Source organism: Vigna angularis, chromosome 2 (genome assembly GCF_016808095.1).
Source record: "Vigna angularis cultivar LongXiaoDou No.4 chromosome 2, ASM1680809v1, whole genome shotgun sequence".
Taxonomy (NCBI): Eukaryota; Viridiplantae; Streptophyta; class Magnoliopsida; order Fabales; family Fabaceae; genus Vigna; species Vigna angularis.
Window position 1 is genome coordinate 5,744,378 of NC_068971.1, and position 15,658 is coordinate 5,760,035.

General features: G+C 30.2%; 2 protein-coding genes across 4 annotated transcripts; both read left to right on the forward strand.

Annotated features, from left to right (window-relative positions):
• Positions 1–1,340: 1,340 nt before the first annotated feature.
• On the forward strand, positions 1,341–3,627 carry LOC108328224 (uncharacterized protein C106.07c). Of its 3 annotated transcripts, none has more exons than XM_052872164.1 (2): positions 1,341–1,963; positions 3,608–3,627. In XM_052872164.1, exon 1 carries the CDS (start codon positions 1,576–1,578, stop codon positions 1,951–1,953), a length of 378 nt encoding a protein of 125 aa, XP_052728124.1. In that variant the 5' UTR covers positions 1,341–1,575; the 3' UTR covers positions 1,954–1,963; positions 3,608–3,627. The 3 variants fall into 3 exon arrangements, with proteins under 3 accessions (XP_052728124.1, XP_052728123.1, XP_017417544.1); XM_052872163.1 differs by lacking the exon at positions 3,608–3,627 and adding an exon at positions 3,009–3,026; XM_017562055.2 differs by lacking the exon at positions 3,608–3,627 and adding an exon at positions 2,629–2,857.
• Positions 3,628–9,630: 6,003 nt separating this feature from the next.
• LOC108328090 (uncharacterized) lies at positions 9,631–12,113 on the forward strand. The gene is made up of 5 exons (XM_017561883.2): positions 9,631–9,788; positions 9,898–9,994; positions 10,190–10,268; positions 10,363–10,444; positions 11,776–12,113. The coding sequence occupies exons 1-5, from the start codon at positions 9,756–9,758 to the stop codon at positions 11,914–11,916; spliced, it is 432 nt and encodes a 143-aa protein (XP_017417372.1). The 5' UTR covers positions 9,631–9,755; the 3' UTR covers positions 11,917–12,113.
• Positions 12,114–15,658: the final 3,545 nt, after the last annotated feature.

Here is a 15,658-nt window from a genome sequence, read left to right on the forward strand (position 1 = left end):
TAACTTCGGGCATTGGATTGATGTTTATAAAGTGAGGAAGTGTAAATGAAAGAAGAAAGAGATGAAGAGATGTGTAGGGTGTGTGACGTGAGAGAATCAGAGGAGAGAGAATCTGACAAAAGAAAGAGAAAGTCTGCAGTGTTGCAGAGAACCAGAGGAGAGAGAAAAAAAAAAGTTAACGCCGTTGTGCGTATTTAACGGAAGGGACAATATTGACGCAAAATTTATTAAATGAAAACTAATTTGACACACGTTTAAAAGAAGTGACCTAATTGAGAAAAATAAGCAAATCTAGGGACAAAAAGGCTATTAAGCCTTTATAATAATAATAATAATAATAATAATAATAATGATAATAATAATAATAATAATAATGATGATAATAATGATAATAATGATAATAATAATAATAATAATAATAATGATAATAATGATAACAACAACAACAACAACAATAACAAGAACAACAACAACAATAAGAACAACAAGAACAACAACAACAACAACAACAAGAACAACAACAACAACAAGAAGAAGAACAACAACAAGAAGAACAACAAGAACAACAACAACAAGAACAACAACAACAACAAGAACAACAACAACAACAAGAACAACAAGAACAAGAACAACAACAAGAACAACAAGAACAACAACAACAACAACAAAAAGAACAACAAGAACAACAACAACAACAAGAACAAGAACAACAACAACAACAACAGCAACAAGAACAACAACAACAACAACAACAAGAACAACAACAACAACAAGAACAACAACAACAATACAATGATAACTTATTTTATTTTATTTTAGTATTATATTAATTAAGTGTATATTTTTTAATAATAAATTATTCAAGTATTAAATAATATAGTTTGTTTGTTTTTTATAAGACTAAAAAAAGTTTTAAAACTACAAATTTTTAAAAAATTTAATTTAATTCACCTAATTTAGTTTAAATCAATTATAAATTGGAATAAAATAAGTATGTTAATACAAAAAATTATTGCATAGCATAAAATTCTTCTAATGATTCAGTAATAAGTGAAGTTTGTCCTAAAGTAATTATGAGTGTGTATCTATTATACCTATATATAACTGAAATTCTCCTTCTCTATTATATAAATATTTTAAATTTTATCTATTTTAAACTAAATTTTTATTTTCTAAATGATTATCAATTTTAATTTACGTATTTTTAAATTAAAATAATTATTTTATAATTTTAGTATTTTGAATCATTATTTATTTTAATTATTAAATTAATTATGTAAAGGACACATGTATTTCCACGTGTATATATAAAGCTAATAGTCATATTTCTGAAACGGTGTCGTAATGCTGGGTTAGTTACCTTTAGAAGTTTAAAACCCTAAGCCACTCCCCGAAGAGAAGCCGCCGCCTTCTTCACCGCCACCGTTCCTATTCTAGCTAAAATTCTCCATTGTTCTCGCTCTCACTCTCTTTCTCTCTCTGTCTATCTCTCTCGCATACACACACAAAGCACGGTGCTATCCTCAGTGGAACAACGTTGTATCAATCTCAAAGAAGTAAAACCACACAGAAACAATGGCTGGTGGTCGATTCCGCGAACTGATGAAGAAATATGGCAAAGTGGCTCTCGGCGTTCACCTGAGCGTTTCCACAGTTTCCATTGCCAGTCTATACGTCGCCATAAAGAACAACGTCGACGTCGAAGCCATCCTCGAGAAGTTCCACATGGGTGCCGTCTCCGACCAGAAAAACTCTAACCCTACCGACGTAGACGCCTCTCAACCTCCTAAGAACCGGACGGCGCAGCTCGCCGCCTCCGCTGGCGGAGCCTTCACGCTTGCGATCCTCTGCAACAAGGCGCTGTTCCCCGTGCGCGTTCCCATCACCGTCGCGCTCACTCCCCCAATCGCAAGGTTCCTGGCGCGGAGGAACATCGTCAAGAGCGGTGTGTGACCTGGATTCGGTGCGTGGTGTATTCTTCTTTCTTGTGACGCGGATCGTGAGATTATATTTATATTAGTATACCTTGTTGCATGGATGGGTTTTTTGAGACCTGAAAGTGGAATAACAAAAGGGTTTTACTTTTCTAAGAACTAGTTTTTCTGCTTAATAAAGGTCCTGGTATATACTTAGTTTAATTCATTGGGTTGGCTGGAGTAATCGAGTGGACAAAACTTACGTGCAATTCTAAAAGGTCATTTTGATATTGTTCTATCATCAGAATGGGAGTCTTAGTTGGAAAGAGATACACACAAAAACTAATATAAGTGTGATGATTTTGAGGGATAGGTTTGTGTGTATCTCTCTCTCTTCAACTTAACTTACCCTGTACTAGAGAGGATACACTCTCCTTATGTAAAACTTTTATTGTGCAACTCAATGCAAACTTTTATGATGCAAATTGCCAACTTAAAGTTCCATTGATGTTAGAGGTTATCGCCAAAGGCACTTACAAAATTTAGTCTATGTTTTATCCTTTCAAAAAATTTTAATTGGTTAAAATTACGTTTTGATACTTGGTAACAGTGAGAATGATGAGACATGTAACTTGTGTCTAGTTCGTTTTCATGGTTTTCGAAGTAAAATTTTGAATTAATGAATTTGCTTTTCCACATGGCATTGTTTCAGGTAAATAGAAAGGGAAGAAAGGGAAAAGAAGTAGATGGGATAGGAATACCAATCTAGTGTATAGGCTTAGGTTTATTTGTGATGAGAGCTGGATATATGGTGATTTTTTATCCCAAGAATGTGGATAGTGGACATGATTATAAAGATTATTTGATCGCTATGGGTATAAAGATTATTTGGTTGCTACTTGATTAACCCTAAAAGTAATGTATTGAGTTTAAACTGTTGCATTTTGTGTCCTGCTTTATTTTGGACTGAGATGGTCTAAAGTTATCTATTGATGGTACTGTCGTATTAGAAATGAGTAGTTCTTGCATATATAGTAGGAAATTTCCCGCCATGCCGACTAATTGATATATCCTATCTTTGATTGAATTCAGCATCCAATCCTTGGATGAATGTCGAGTTTATCAGGGTGACCTTTAGGTGATTGAAATTGAGATAGGTCAAATGGCGTATACAGTAAGAATGTTCTTCTTGTCCTGAATAGATCAGTAATATCATATCATATGCTCATTTCAATTTAGCCAACAATAAGTATCCTCAATTGTTAAGATGATCACTATTTCTTGAAACCTTGTCATGGTTTATTTGAAGGTATATCTATGGTGCAATTGTTCCCTTGTTCACAAAACCTTGGTATGATGGTTACATGAATAGCTGTTTTGCCAAATCTCTGAACTATTTTGATTGACTGAAAATATGCTATGCTCTCCATCTTCTGTTGGATTATATCCTCAGATGGCAACTCACCTCGTTAACACACATAAAACAAACACTTCATCTCATCAACACGAGCCAATTGTTTAACTTCCTTGGGCAGAAATTTGTTTAATATTATGTCATATTAGGGCCTTAGGAGCCATATTTTTGGGGCGGGTTGTGAAGGACTTAGCTAAAGCATTCAGCACAAGTTCGAGTTGATTTTATTTTTCCATTAGTAACTTTATTTGATTGTATTGTTCCTCTGTGCTTTCAGGGGTAAATGACCTATCTACACTAATTCATTCTAACATAAAACTATATATTCTCATTCAGAATCCAAGTTGAAGTTTCATAAAAAAAAACCAAAAGGATTGGAAGGATGTTAAAAAGTCTTTAATAAATTGGATTTTTCAATTTAAGATAAAGTATAATAAAATGTGTAAACTCCTTGATTTTTTTATTTGCTTAGTTTGTCCAGATTGAGTATGCTATTTATTAATTATAAAGTCCAACTGCTCAGAGGTGTGTTTATAACCTATCTCCTTTAAGTTAGCCTCATTACCTTTGTGGCGCTTTTGATTAATTCAATCAAATGTATATTTTATAATTAAAAAATAATGTATTAATAACACAACTTAATTTAATAAATAAGCTTTATCTAACACAATATTATGTATATTGGCATAATTTATCTTTAAAATATACTACAAAGCATAGCTTTATTTTTGTTGTATATTTTTTAATTATATAATTTAATTATACATTAAAATCAATATTATATCAGGAAGTAATGTTGTGGGCATGGCTAATTATATGATCGTTTTAGTTTAATTAATAATTTGAATAAATATGCTAACTATTCGAGAAGAGAATTATTATTTATAATGATCCTAAAATTGTGTTAGAAATTGTAAATTGTCAGGTCTTAAGTTCAGTTTTAAATGATTGAACCTATTGAAGCTAATTCATATAAAACTAAATTAAGTTACAAATTTGAACTAATCTAATTGGTTTGGATTATCATATTGGTTGGGTTTATTGAAACCGATGAACAATCCCATAAACTAATATAAAATAAATTATAACATCTTTTTATTCATAAACAAAATATAGTCACACTATATGTTTACGGGTAACAACGCCTAGACATGGCTTTTTTTTATCAAAAGGGATTAGATTTTTTTCAAAATTATTAATCTGGATTTCTAAAAAAAATTACCAAGCCGGTTATGTTATATAAACACGATTTTGCCGTGATTTTATTTTTTTAAGAAATCTTCATAAACAAGGACCACTTTGTTTTATAAAAGTGAAATCGTCAAAATATATGATGATTTTTTTTATGTAAATTAAATTTTTAGATGAAGTTGTGAAAATAAATTTTAGTATAATTGAATTTAAATTAAAGTCATTATTTTATTAGCGATTTTAGTGGAATTGATTTTAAACTAAATTTGTCATGATTAGCAACTTCAATGTAATTAACTGTGATTTTAGTATAAATGATAACTTTAATTTAAATTCAAATTGATCTATGATAATAACTTAAGTTTAAAATTTTAATTTATATAGAAATTATCATCTATTTTGACCACTTAACCGTGGTAAGTTTAAAAAAAAAACTAAATTGGTAATTGTCAATACCCAATTTCGTCGGGTAAATATAATTCATCACAAAAATAAATAAAAAAAAAACATAAAAAAAAATCAAAATGAAAAATACTATTTATTTTACTTTTTGCACCCCCAAATTTTCTTTTAAACACTTAATCCAATGGCTCAAAATAATCTCTTACTTTTTTACTTCCTCATCACCTCTTTTCTCTTATTACACCCCACTCTCCACATCACCATCCACATCACCCTCCACATCTCATTCCACATCATCTACCTTTTTCATTTACTTTTTCCACATCATTTCCATATTAATTTTATATATCAACTTTTCTAACTATTCCACTTACTTTTTTTAATTATATCTTCTCCATCAACATTTTTTATTATCCATTTTTCTCCACCTTATTTTTCCACCCACTTTTTATATTATTTCTTTCACTTATTTTCCACATTAACTTTTACTATTCACTATATTTTATTTCACCTAATTTCTCCACCAACTTTTTATATTATTTCTTCCACTTAATTTCCATACCTAATTTCTCCACCATTTTTTTTATATTATTTCTTTCACTTATTTTCCACATTAACTTTTACTATTCACTATATTTTATTTTACCTACTTTCTCCACCAACTTTTTATATTATTTCTTTCACTTAATTTCCATACCTAATTTCTCCACCACCTTTTTATATTATTTCTTTCACTTAATTTCCATACCTAATTTCTCCACCAACTTTTTATATTATTTCTTTCACTTATTTTCCACATTAACTTTTACTATTCACTATATTTTATTTCACCTAATTTTTCCACAAATTTTTATATTATTTCTTTCACTTATTTTCCACATTAACTTTTTCTATTCATCTTTTTTTTATTATATTTTATTTCATCTAAATTTTCCACCAACTTATTATATTATTTTTATTCATCAACTTTCTTCATCCTTAACTCTATAAATACCTACATTCTCTTCACTTCACACACACACAAAAATTACATAATATCCATCTCTTCTCTCTCAAACATCTTTATTTCCACTCCAAAACTCTACTTCATTTTTCTCTCCCACACTACATATCTTTCCACACATTTCTTATCACCCCTATTATCATGAAACATTTCAATACACCCTTTCAGCAAACCAGTATCAACATGTTTCACCCACAAAATTGATTTCCATCATCATGACCAAACACTAAAATCCTTTCCCCACTCATCTCTTCAAAACTGAGTTGCAGCTAGTCCAGAGGTCAAAAAATTATGTGTGAGTATTCAAATGAAAACCCTTTGAGTCTAGAATCTAACCCAAAAAGTTTCATTGCAATTAGAGTTCTGTGGAAAACGATATGAGCCAAACAGTAAACCAAGGTCAGTGCCAGAAACGAAACAGCCAAGCCTGATTTCAAAATTATACTGCATCTAGTACAGAGGTCCAAAAATTATGTGTGAGTATTCAAATGAAAGCCCTTTGAGTCTAGAATCTAACCCAAAAAGTTTCATTGCAATTAGAGTTCTGTGGAAAAAGATATGAGCCAAACAGTAAACCAAGGTCAGTGCCAGAAACGAAACAGCCAAACCTGATTTCAAAATTATACTGCATCTCGTCCAGAGGTCCAAAAATTATGTGTGAGTTATCAAATGAAAGCCCTCTAAATCTAGTTTCTACAGAAAAAAAGTTTCATTATGTTTGGAGTTTTGTAGAAAAAATTATCAGTGAAACATTCAGTAAAGGTCAGTGAAAAAGAAAGGACTGGAACACATTTTGTCTCTGCAAGTAAACAAAGAAGGAATTGGGCCCAAATACACCATTTCAGGATGCACCCAAGTGTTCCTATTTTCGCCCCTGGCATATCAAAAGTTGAAGAAAGAGTATTGGTCCAAACGAAGGAGTTCAATTTTATTCTCTGCACCCCTGGTTTTTATCTCTGCACCCCTATTTTTATTGGTCACGCTTTATTTTTAAAGTTTTTATTTCTTTATTTCTTTTACTGTATGTAGCCCTTTGTGTGATAACTACACTCTTGTATATTGTATTTTGTCGGGTTTGTTCGTAAAAAATAAAAAAAAATATAAAATTAAAAATTAAAAAAACTACAAAAATATGTTTTAAAGGTTTAGGCACATGTGTGATCGCACGCATCGTCCTTGTGCTAAAAATTTTTTCTCTTTCTCAATTAAAATTACAAAAATATGTTTTAAAGGTTTAGGCACATGTGTGATCGCACGCATCGTCCTTGTGCCAAAAACCTTTTCTCTTTCTTCAAAATCCCAAAAATATGTTTTAAAGGTTTAGGCACATGTGTGATCACACGCATCGTCCTTGTGCCAAAAACCTTTTCTCTTTCTTCAAAAAAAATGTCAAAAATACATTTCAAAGGTTTAAGCACATGTGTGATCGCACGCATCGTCCTTGTGCTAAAAACCTTTTCTCTCTTTTAAATAAAATTACAAAAATATGTTTTAAAGGTTTAGGCACATGTGTGATCGCACGCATCGTCCTTGTGCTAAAAACCTTTTCATTCTCCTAAATCAAAAAATACAAAAAAAAATATAAAGTCATAAAAAACCAAAAACATCAACATTTTCAAACAACAAACAATATCGCCTTGCAGAACTACGTGATCCTTGATTCTCCATCAAAAGTGGAGATACGTAGGAGCAAGGCTAGTCCTTGTCAGGCTCATTCTCCCAAAAATCCAAATTATCCATAACAAGTTTTCAAACAATTTTCCAAACAAATTTCTCAAACAGTTTCTAAACGAACTACGGAACCCTGATTTCTCATTCTGAATGAGAATACGTAGGAGCAAGGTCAATCCTTGTCGGGCCCAAAAAGCTAAAAAAGATTGTTTGTTTTTTTAGAGTTTTTATTTCAAGGTAAAGTTAAACATTTTAAAAACCACATATTTAATTAAAGGTACTGCCTTAAGGCAGGCGTTGTAGGGTGCTAATACATTCCCTACACGTAACCGACTCCCGAATTTAGAATCTCATTTTTGCAGACCATGCCTTATCATTTTATGGTTTTTCCGTAGTTTTCCAGAATAAACTATGGTGGCGACTCCAATCTCTTTTTCTTAAATACTTTTTATCTTTTTCGGATCGTCGTCCCGTCGCGATTTCGGTTGCGACAGTAATTTTAAAAAATGTTAACCCAGCTTGATTCAAAATTGCTAAATTCCTAAACATGTTCTACAACCTATACAAGATACCCTCATTCCACTCTTAAGAGAAATCGATGTCTTTTAACTTTAAATGTTTTTCAAATTAATACTTTATTGTCAAATTATTTATGTTCATAATATATTTTCTTAATTCTTGAATTGATTGCGAAGGTTTGATAATATATACATATAGGGGTTTATTAACGCGCTTACTTTTCAGTTGGTACATTTTAGGTATCGGGTTTTAGTAGACAAAAATATCCTTATATATCATGGATTCTAAGTTTTAAGGTTAAGGGTATTTTAATAATTTTCATTATCAAAACTAAAAAAAAACCTCTAAACCCTTACTGATGTCTCTCATTCCTCTCAATCTTTTCTCTTTCATTTCTCTCACTCCAACCTTTTCTTTGTCATCGGACTTAATTACAATAGAGATGACAGAGAAGTAAAGGTTTAAGGATTTTTTTTGTTGAGAATGAAAATTATTAAAATACCATTAACCTTATAACTTAGAATCCATGATATATAAGGATATTGCTAAAATGTACCAACTGAAAAACAGGTGTACACGCGTTAGCAAACCCATGTATATATATATATATATATATATATATATAGTATTGTACAACATTTGGCATTTTCGTTTTTCATGGTAAACTAACATACATATTTAAGAATTAACAATAGAGATCAAATAAATGAATCTATATCTTATAATTTTTTATTTTTAAGACTTTATTAGATTTCAAGACTTATTTTTAATTAAGTTATTATTATTATTATTTTATTAAGTATTTAATTTTTATCTGTATATTTTTAATTGAATTTTTATTGGTTAATTTCTTTTATTAATTGGATGATGGGATCTTATATTATTCGTGTCATCTTACTTGTCTTTGTATAATAAAAAAGGTTTGAAGTTATGTAAGTAATATAAGAATAGTACTGTGACAAATGTGGAATGATAATTTATTTTTATTATTTTCATAACAAATACCTTATACAATGATGATGTCGTTATTCTTTTATTATTTTGGGACATCATTACCTATAACAAAGAATGAATGTCTATATAAGTATAAGATTACGCTAAATATTTATGTTCACATATTTTAATAAATTTATATAGTTTTATATGATAATTTATATAAATAATAATTATATAATTTATTCAAAATTTCTTCTGTGAAGTTAATGACATGAAGACTTTTCCTTCATCAGAAATATTTATTTTCACATTTTGCAATCTTAGAAAAAAACATGAAAAATCTTTACTTGTTCTTTTTTTTAACTTCAGAAGAATAAGTGAAAATTTTCATAGTAAAGATTTTCACAAGTGAAGAATCTTAAAATAAATTTTCATGTAAACAAAACTTATTCACATTGTCAATGTATTAAGATGAAAAGTGTGTAGGAGTGCACTCTCTATTTATAAATAAATATGTATACATTTTAAACATTTGGTAAAAATTCAAATAAAAAATTTAAACATAATGTGTAGTTTAATTCCACTGGACGCGTGCACACCAGAACACTTCTTACAAACCTTTTCCTTCAGTTCACTGATTGGGTGGGTGCAACGAAAACCGGGTAGATTCTGATCGGTCATCGGCACACGGCCGGAGTACAACATGATCGTCTGCGTTGCCGTCGTCGGTCACCAGGTGAGTCCCATTCACCTTTCCATACTCCGTTTCAATTTCGCCGGCGAAAATTCCGGTTTTCCGATCTCCGATCTGAACTCAATCTCTTCTTTCCTATGAAATCGTGCAGAACAATCCGCTATACATACAGAGTTTCACCGAGGCCGATGATGCTCTCAAGCTCCACCACATCGTCCATTGCTCGCTGGATGTGGTCGACGAGCGAGGTCCGTTTCGTTTACTCCGAACTGGAGATCCCTAAGTTTTTATTTGAGATTTCGTAAAGTTTAATTTATCTGTAATGTTTTGTTTTTAAGCAAATGGCTGGGGTTTTGAGATCTTTAAGCCTGGAGATAATCAGTAAGAGCCTCCAGTTTTAGGTGGAACTCTGAATCTGATGTAGTGTGTTGTTTACTTGGCAGTGAACAATCCTAAAAGGTCTGGGCCTATGCTCAATGAGACGTTTCTTGGACTGCTTTATCCCATCGAGAATTACAAAGTGTGAGTGCATTTGTTTTCTGTTAGAGTTTTGTTTGATTCATGCTTAATCCAACAAATGAAAAGTTTGTGGCTTTGCCTGTGACGAGATTTGCAGCTATGGATATCTAACTAATACGAAGGTGAAGTTTATATTGGTGACCACTGATCTGGATGTTAAAGATGCGGATGTAAGAAATGTGAGTATGAAATTTCTTTTCATTTCTTCGGTGTAATTTCCTTTGTCTTACTGGGAGTAGATAATTCGTGATGTAATAGTTCTCTTACCAATGGTATTTAGGATATATCGAAGTAAATACTGATGGGTGGTACTAGTAGTACTTTGATCATTATATTGTGGTCGAAAGATATTGGATATCTTGTCTGTCATGTAATTTTACTGTTGTTACCAATTACTTTTTATGAGTTGGAGCACATATCAATTCTGACAAAGGAAATGTTGATGTTTCTTGATCATGATCAGTAAATGGTATTATGATGTTTGAAATGTGTAGTTGCTATACTATTTTAGAATCTGGTCTTGTTTGGCACAGTTATTAAAGTGGGTGTTACCGGAAATAGAAAGGTTGGCAGTGGATTATTAACCCTTAGTGGTGATGAGGGAAAGTGCAAGGAGGGAGGACCTTGTTATCTTAAAAGTAACCAGTTAACGTGCATGGCTGCACCCATGACAGGCTGGTAGAATTAGGAAGGTAAGGGAGGGAATCAGGTAGAATATAAAAGGAGGCTGGGAGATAGTAGAGGTAAGAAACACTAGGGTGAGGTATTAGTGGTTTACGTATATTTTTTTCTCTTTCACTATTTCTATAACTCTGCACAGCTACGTGAATGAATTTAAATTTAATATCGAGTGCAATACTGCCATATATCATATAGAAGTGATGAAGTGTGTTGAGGTGAGAGACTACCGTGTTTTCTTATAAGTTCATTTTCAAGGCTTAGCTTTGATGGACTCCACATCTTCAAGGGATTTCATTGTTAAACTGAGAAATGCAAAGGGATTTGTACATTCTTTTGCTGATGGATTTTTCTTGCTTTGTTGTACTCTGTTCTTTTCGACATCCTTCTGTTTATTAATATTTTTGTTTTATAAAGAATTAAAAAAACTTGAATTACTTGTTTTAATTGTTGACAAGGATGTTTTACTTAGGAATGCGATAGTTTTTGTGATTCCCTGTTGTCATTTTCTCCGTTATGAAGTAGTTTATTTTGTTTATGACTTTTGCAGTCTACATTTAAGATCCCTTGTACTATTGTTTTCCTTCAATAAGTTGCTTAAAATTTTTCAATTTTAAGTGCCACTATGTTATGATACCACTTTTCATGTGCATTTTCTTGTTCATTGCAAACTGAAGGGTAATATTTATGGTTGTAAGAGATAGAAATACATGAATTTAGCTACTATCTTTTCATTGTCTCGTTACTCAGAAATATGACTCGTATGGATGAAATATTGTTCTATTTGATGTTATTTTCTTGTTAACTTCTGGTGGATTGTATTTCTGTACAGTTTTTTAGGAGGTTCCATGCGGCATATGTAGATGCAGTTTCAAACCCATTCCATGTGCCAGGCAAAAAGATAACCTCCAAAACATTTGCAGAAAGAGTGAGCACAATTGTCAAGTCATTTGGCTTCAGTTCTGCTGGATGAACATTTTCAACTGGTGCGAGTTACGATGCTTTGTCTATATCTGGCACAAAACTTTTCTTTCTATTCTAAGTTCTTGCCTTGTAGTTTTAGCATTGTTGGTAAAATGTTTAGAGTTAGGAACATTTTCAACAAAATTCTAAGTTCAAATTTGAAACCATTGCATTTGATTTTACACAAATTTGAGCTTTTAATATTTATTTATATGATTGAACGTAAATCTGTTATTGACCCCTACCCCTCTGAACAAAATGTGGCATTAGGTGTGTGGTGATTGATTTATTTTTTTACCAGTTTATTAATTAGGGGGAGGCCAAAAATTCTGCCATACAAATACGCCATTGTGACTTATGGCACAACTATAGTGGGTCTCTCATCACAAATTGTCTTTGGCAGCTGGCAAAAAATCAGCCACGCCATTAAAACATTTTCTTCAGTAAAATATCATTTCTAAAGCATTTAAGATATTCCAAAGTTATATCTTTATTTGAGTCTTCTATTTTTATTGTGACATTCTTTTATTCTCTATTATTTGTAACTCTAAATCATATTAAATATTATGAGACAATAACTTCTTAAAATGTCAGTCGTATAAATATTACTTACTTTTTTTTTTCCAAAGCACAACTTAATTATAAGTGAGATCAAACGTCTTTAATTATACATAGGGATTGAAATTTTTTATCATTGAAAGTGTTGAGCTGTTTAGGTTCCTATGAACTTCCCTTATCCAATGTTATGATAAACTATTCACTATTTATGGAGTTTATTAAACATTGTCTTCTAAAACTTATTCAAGTATATTTTTTTTTTCCATGATTAGAGCAGAATGGGGAACACCATTTAAATTGTTTTACACTTCTCATTTCAAAATGCACTGAAATGCATTTAAGAGAACATCTTAGTACTATACTTTCTTGTATAGTAATGGATCATAGATGTGCTACTCGATAATTTGTGTAAACATAACTGAAAGAAACATAAAAAGTCACATGAAAGTAAATTCAATGATTTTGTGCTTTTCTGTTTGTCTATTAGTATTTTTTATTTTATTACTGGAATTTTTTTCTGGAAACATTCTTATAATGGCTGTGGATGTGGTCTAAAAAAAGCGAAGAATGTTGCCCAGAGAGAAATAGTAGGAGTCCTTGTTGCTTTTACTCTATCATTACTGTCAAAAGATGAAAGTAGACCAAGCCATTTGTGATGTTTGAGTAACCCACGTTCGAATTTGAAAGTTCGACGGAGCCTTTAAATTTATTTTTTTAAAAATTATAGGATCTAATAATTTTATTTTTTAAGTATAGAACTATGTTTTTTTTTTCACTCCAAAAGATTAAATATAATTTTTCTAATACAAAAGATAAGTCCTTGTGAAACTCATGTAAACATGAACCAACCATTTGACCTACTTTCACCCTTGCAATGATGATAAAAGACAAATAGTGTAAAAGAGTGATTGTACTAGTGTTGACTGAGAAAAAGAATGAACGAGGAATTGGTGATTCATTATATACGAGCAATCTTATAATAAAAGAAGTGTAAAGAAAGATCAAGTGAACGTCTGATTATTAAAAAATATTACTGTTTAATATTTTTATTTTATATCAATTTTAAATCCAACTTATAATTGTATTTAAGTTTAAAGATTTGTTGATGCCTATAGATACCACTTTATTTTTTTGATTCATCTATTTTTTATTTTTATATTTTTACATGCAATTCTTGTAGTCCACTTATCATAACTTGATATTATGACATGATGATATTGTCGCGCTATTTTTTGTAATATTAACACGTGATGGCATAGTCAATAAATTAATATTATTGGAACAAAGCTTGGTATCGGAAACTAAAAGGAAAATGTTGGAATTTTGTAGATATTATTGGAACAAATACTTAAAAATTTAAAGCTGAATGCGTGTTTACTTAACACTGAATTCACGGTAATTTTATTTCAATAAATTAATCTTTTTCATTTATTTCACTTGAATTTTCTTATCTTTCTAAGTAAAAACAAGCGAAACTATATCTTTTGATACTCTTCTCAATACTAACGTGTTCATATGAACATAAAATAAAGTTTCTTATATTCTAATTAGGTTCTTTGAATGCGCATTTTAACAAACCAATCATTATATTTTCGGAAATATAATGGTTTCCTAAATCAATTTTGCACTTGATCAAGATTAAGATGAATTTAATTACTTTTGTGTTAGTCACATAATGTTTTCAAATTCACTGTACCAAAAACTAATTTCACTCCAACAAGTTAATAGGAATTCAAGATGGGTTTTGTATGATATGAATTTGTGCATAATATTAGTGTCTCCAATATGTCATTTCATTGATGAATTGTGCTTATGAGATATTTATTTATAAAAATTAAATAAACATATATAATAACTCACAGAATAATCCACGATGAATTAAATTAATTTATTTTAGAGAACTTTGTGTGCATGAAAATTAAGTGAAATACTTTAGGTTTTATTGTTGAAAATGGAATAAAATATACAATTGTTCTTTACTCGGATATTGAATGTGGACTTACAGAGATCATCATGTTATCTTGGTTGTTCATTATGTTGCTACGGAAACAAAGGTATTATCTGTTTTAGAGTGTGTAGTTCAGTCACGGTTTTATCTTTTAAAAGTATCTTAGAGACCGAAAAGAGAAAAAATTATTTAAATTAACCTTGATTTTAACTTCTAAATGATGTGGTACTATTAGAAGTGATAGGAACATAAACCCCCAGTCAGAGTTCTAAGAGGAATTATTTGTCATTCCTCACTGGAGGGTTTAAAGGATTAATGTTTTGATCCCATGTATGGTGGACGCCAACGTTCTTACCCAAATCTTGAGTATGGACTTGCGGTCAAGTAGTAAGATGCTACACCTACAAAAAACTCTCTCACACTCAAGTCACTAAAAGAGTTATGATCTCTATATAAATTGTGTATCAATGTTTATGAAAGAGAGTGAATATTCTTCCAGAAATACTAATTATATTTATATGATCAACATGAACTGTGAGTCTATAATTCTATTAGAATAATACTTAATTAAGGAATATAATAACATTATAACATAATAATATAATGATAATACTAAACTATCGAGATTTAATTATAATATATGAATATGACTCAAATAAAATATGATTGTGCTGCTCTATAATAAAGAAGATTAAAATGTCTTATTTGACCACACTTTTTAATTTATCTTTTAGGTCAAATAAAAACAACAATATTTTAAAATTTTAAAAATTACAAATATCTTTTTCTCTATTTTCCTTACAAATTTAAACTATTATTTATCACCCTTTTATTCACCATCTAATATTTACCAAAATTAGTTTATTGATATTATATTACATTGTGGATATTAATATTTTTTTTATTAATGTTTATGTCAAGTTATCATTAAAATACCAAATATATAATTAAATTAGAAGTGTTTCCATCTAAAGTATATTAATTATTAAATTATAGTAAAAGTTAATCACGACTTTTAAGGTATTATTTGTTTTAAAATTTCATCATAATTTTATTTCTTTGAAAAAAAATTCCATTGAATAAGAAAGAAAATAAATTTAAATTAATTTTATTCTCGAGTTCTTAACACTTTTATATATACTTTAAATTAAAAGAGAGATGAAATTCGGAAAATAACCATAATGAAAAAGAAGATAATAATAAAATTCATATATATTTAAAATTATTGTCTGTTTCTGACAATAAT

Coding starts and splice junctions, on each gene's coding strand:
- LOC108328224 (XM_052872164.1), top strand. CDS start 1,576: ATGGCTGGTGGTCGATTCCGCGAACTGATGAAGAAATATGGCAAAGTG.
- LOC108328090 (XM_017561883.2), top strand. CDS start 9,756: ATGATCGTCTGCGTTGCCGTCGTCGGTCACCAG. Junction 9,995..10,189: donor GGATGTGGTCGACGAGCGAG/GTCCGTTTCGTT, acceptor TTTACTTGGCAG/TGAACAATCCTAAAAGGTCT. Junction 10,269..10,362: donor CCCATCGAGAATTACAAAGT/GTGAGTGCATTT, acceptor CGAGATTTGCAG/CTATGGATATCTAACTAATA.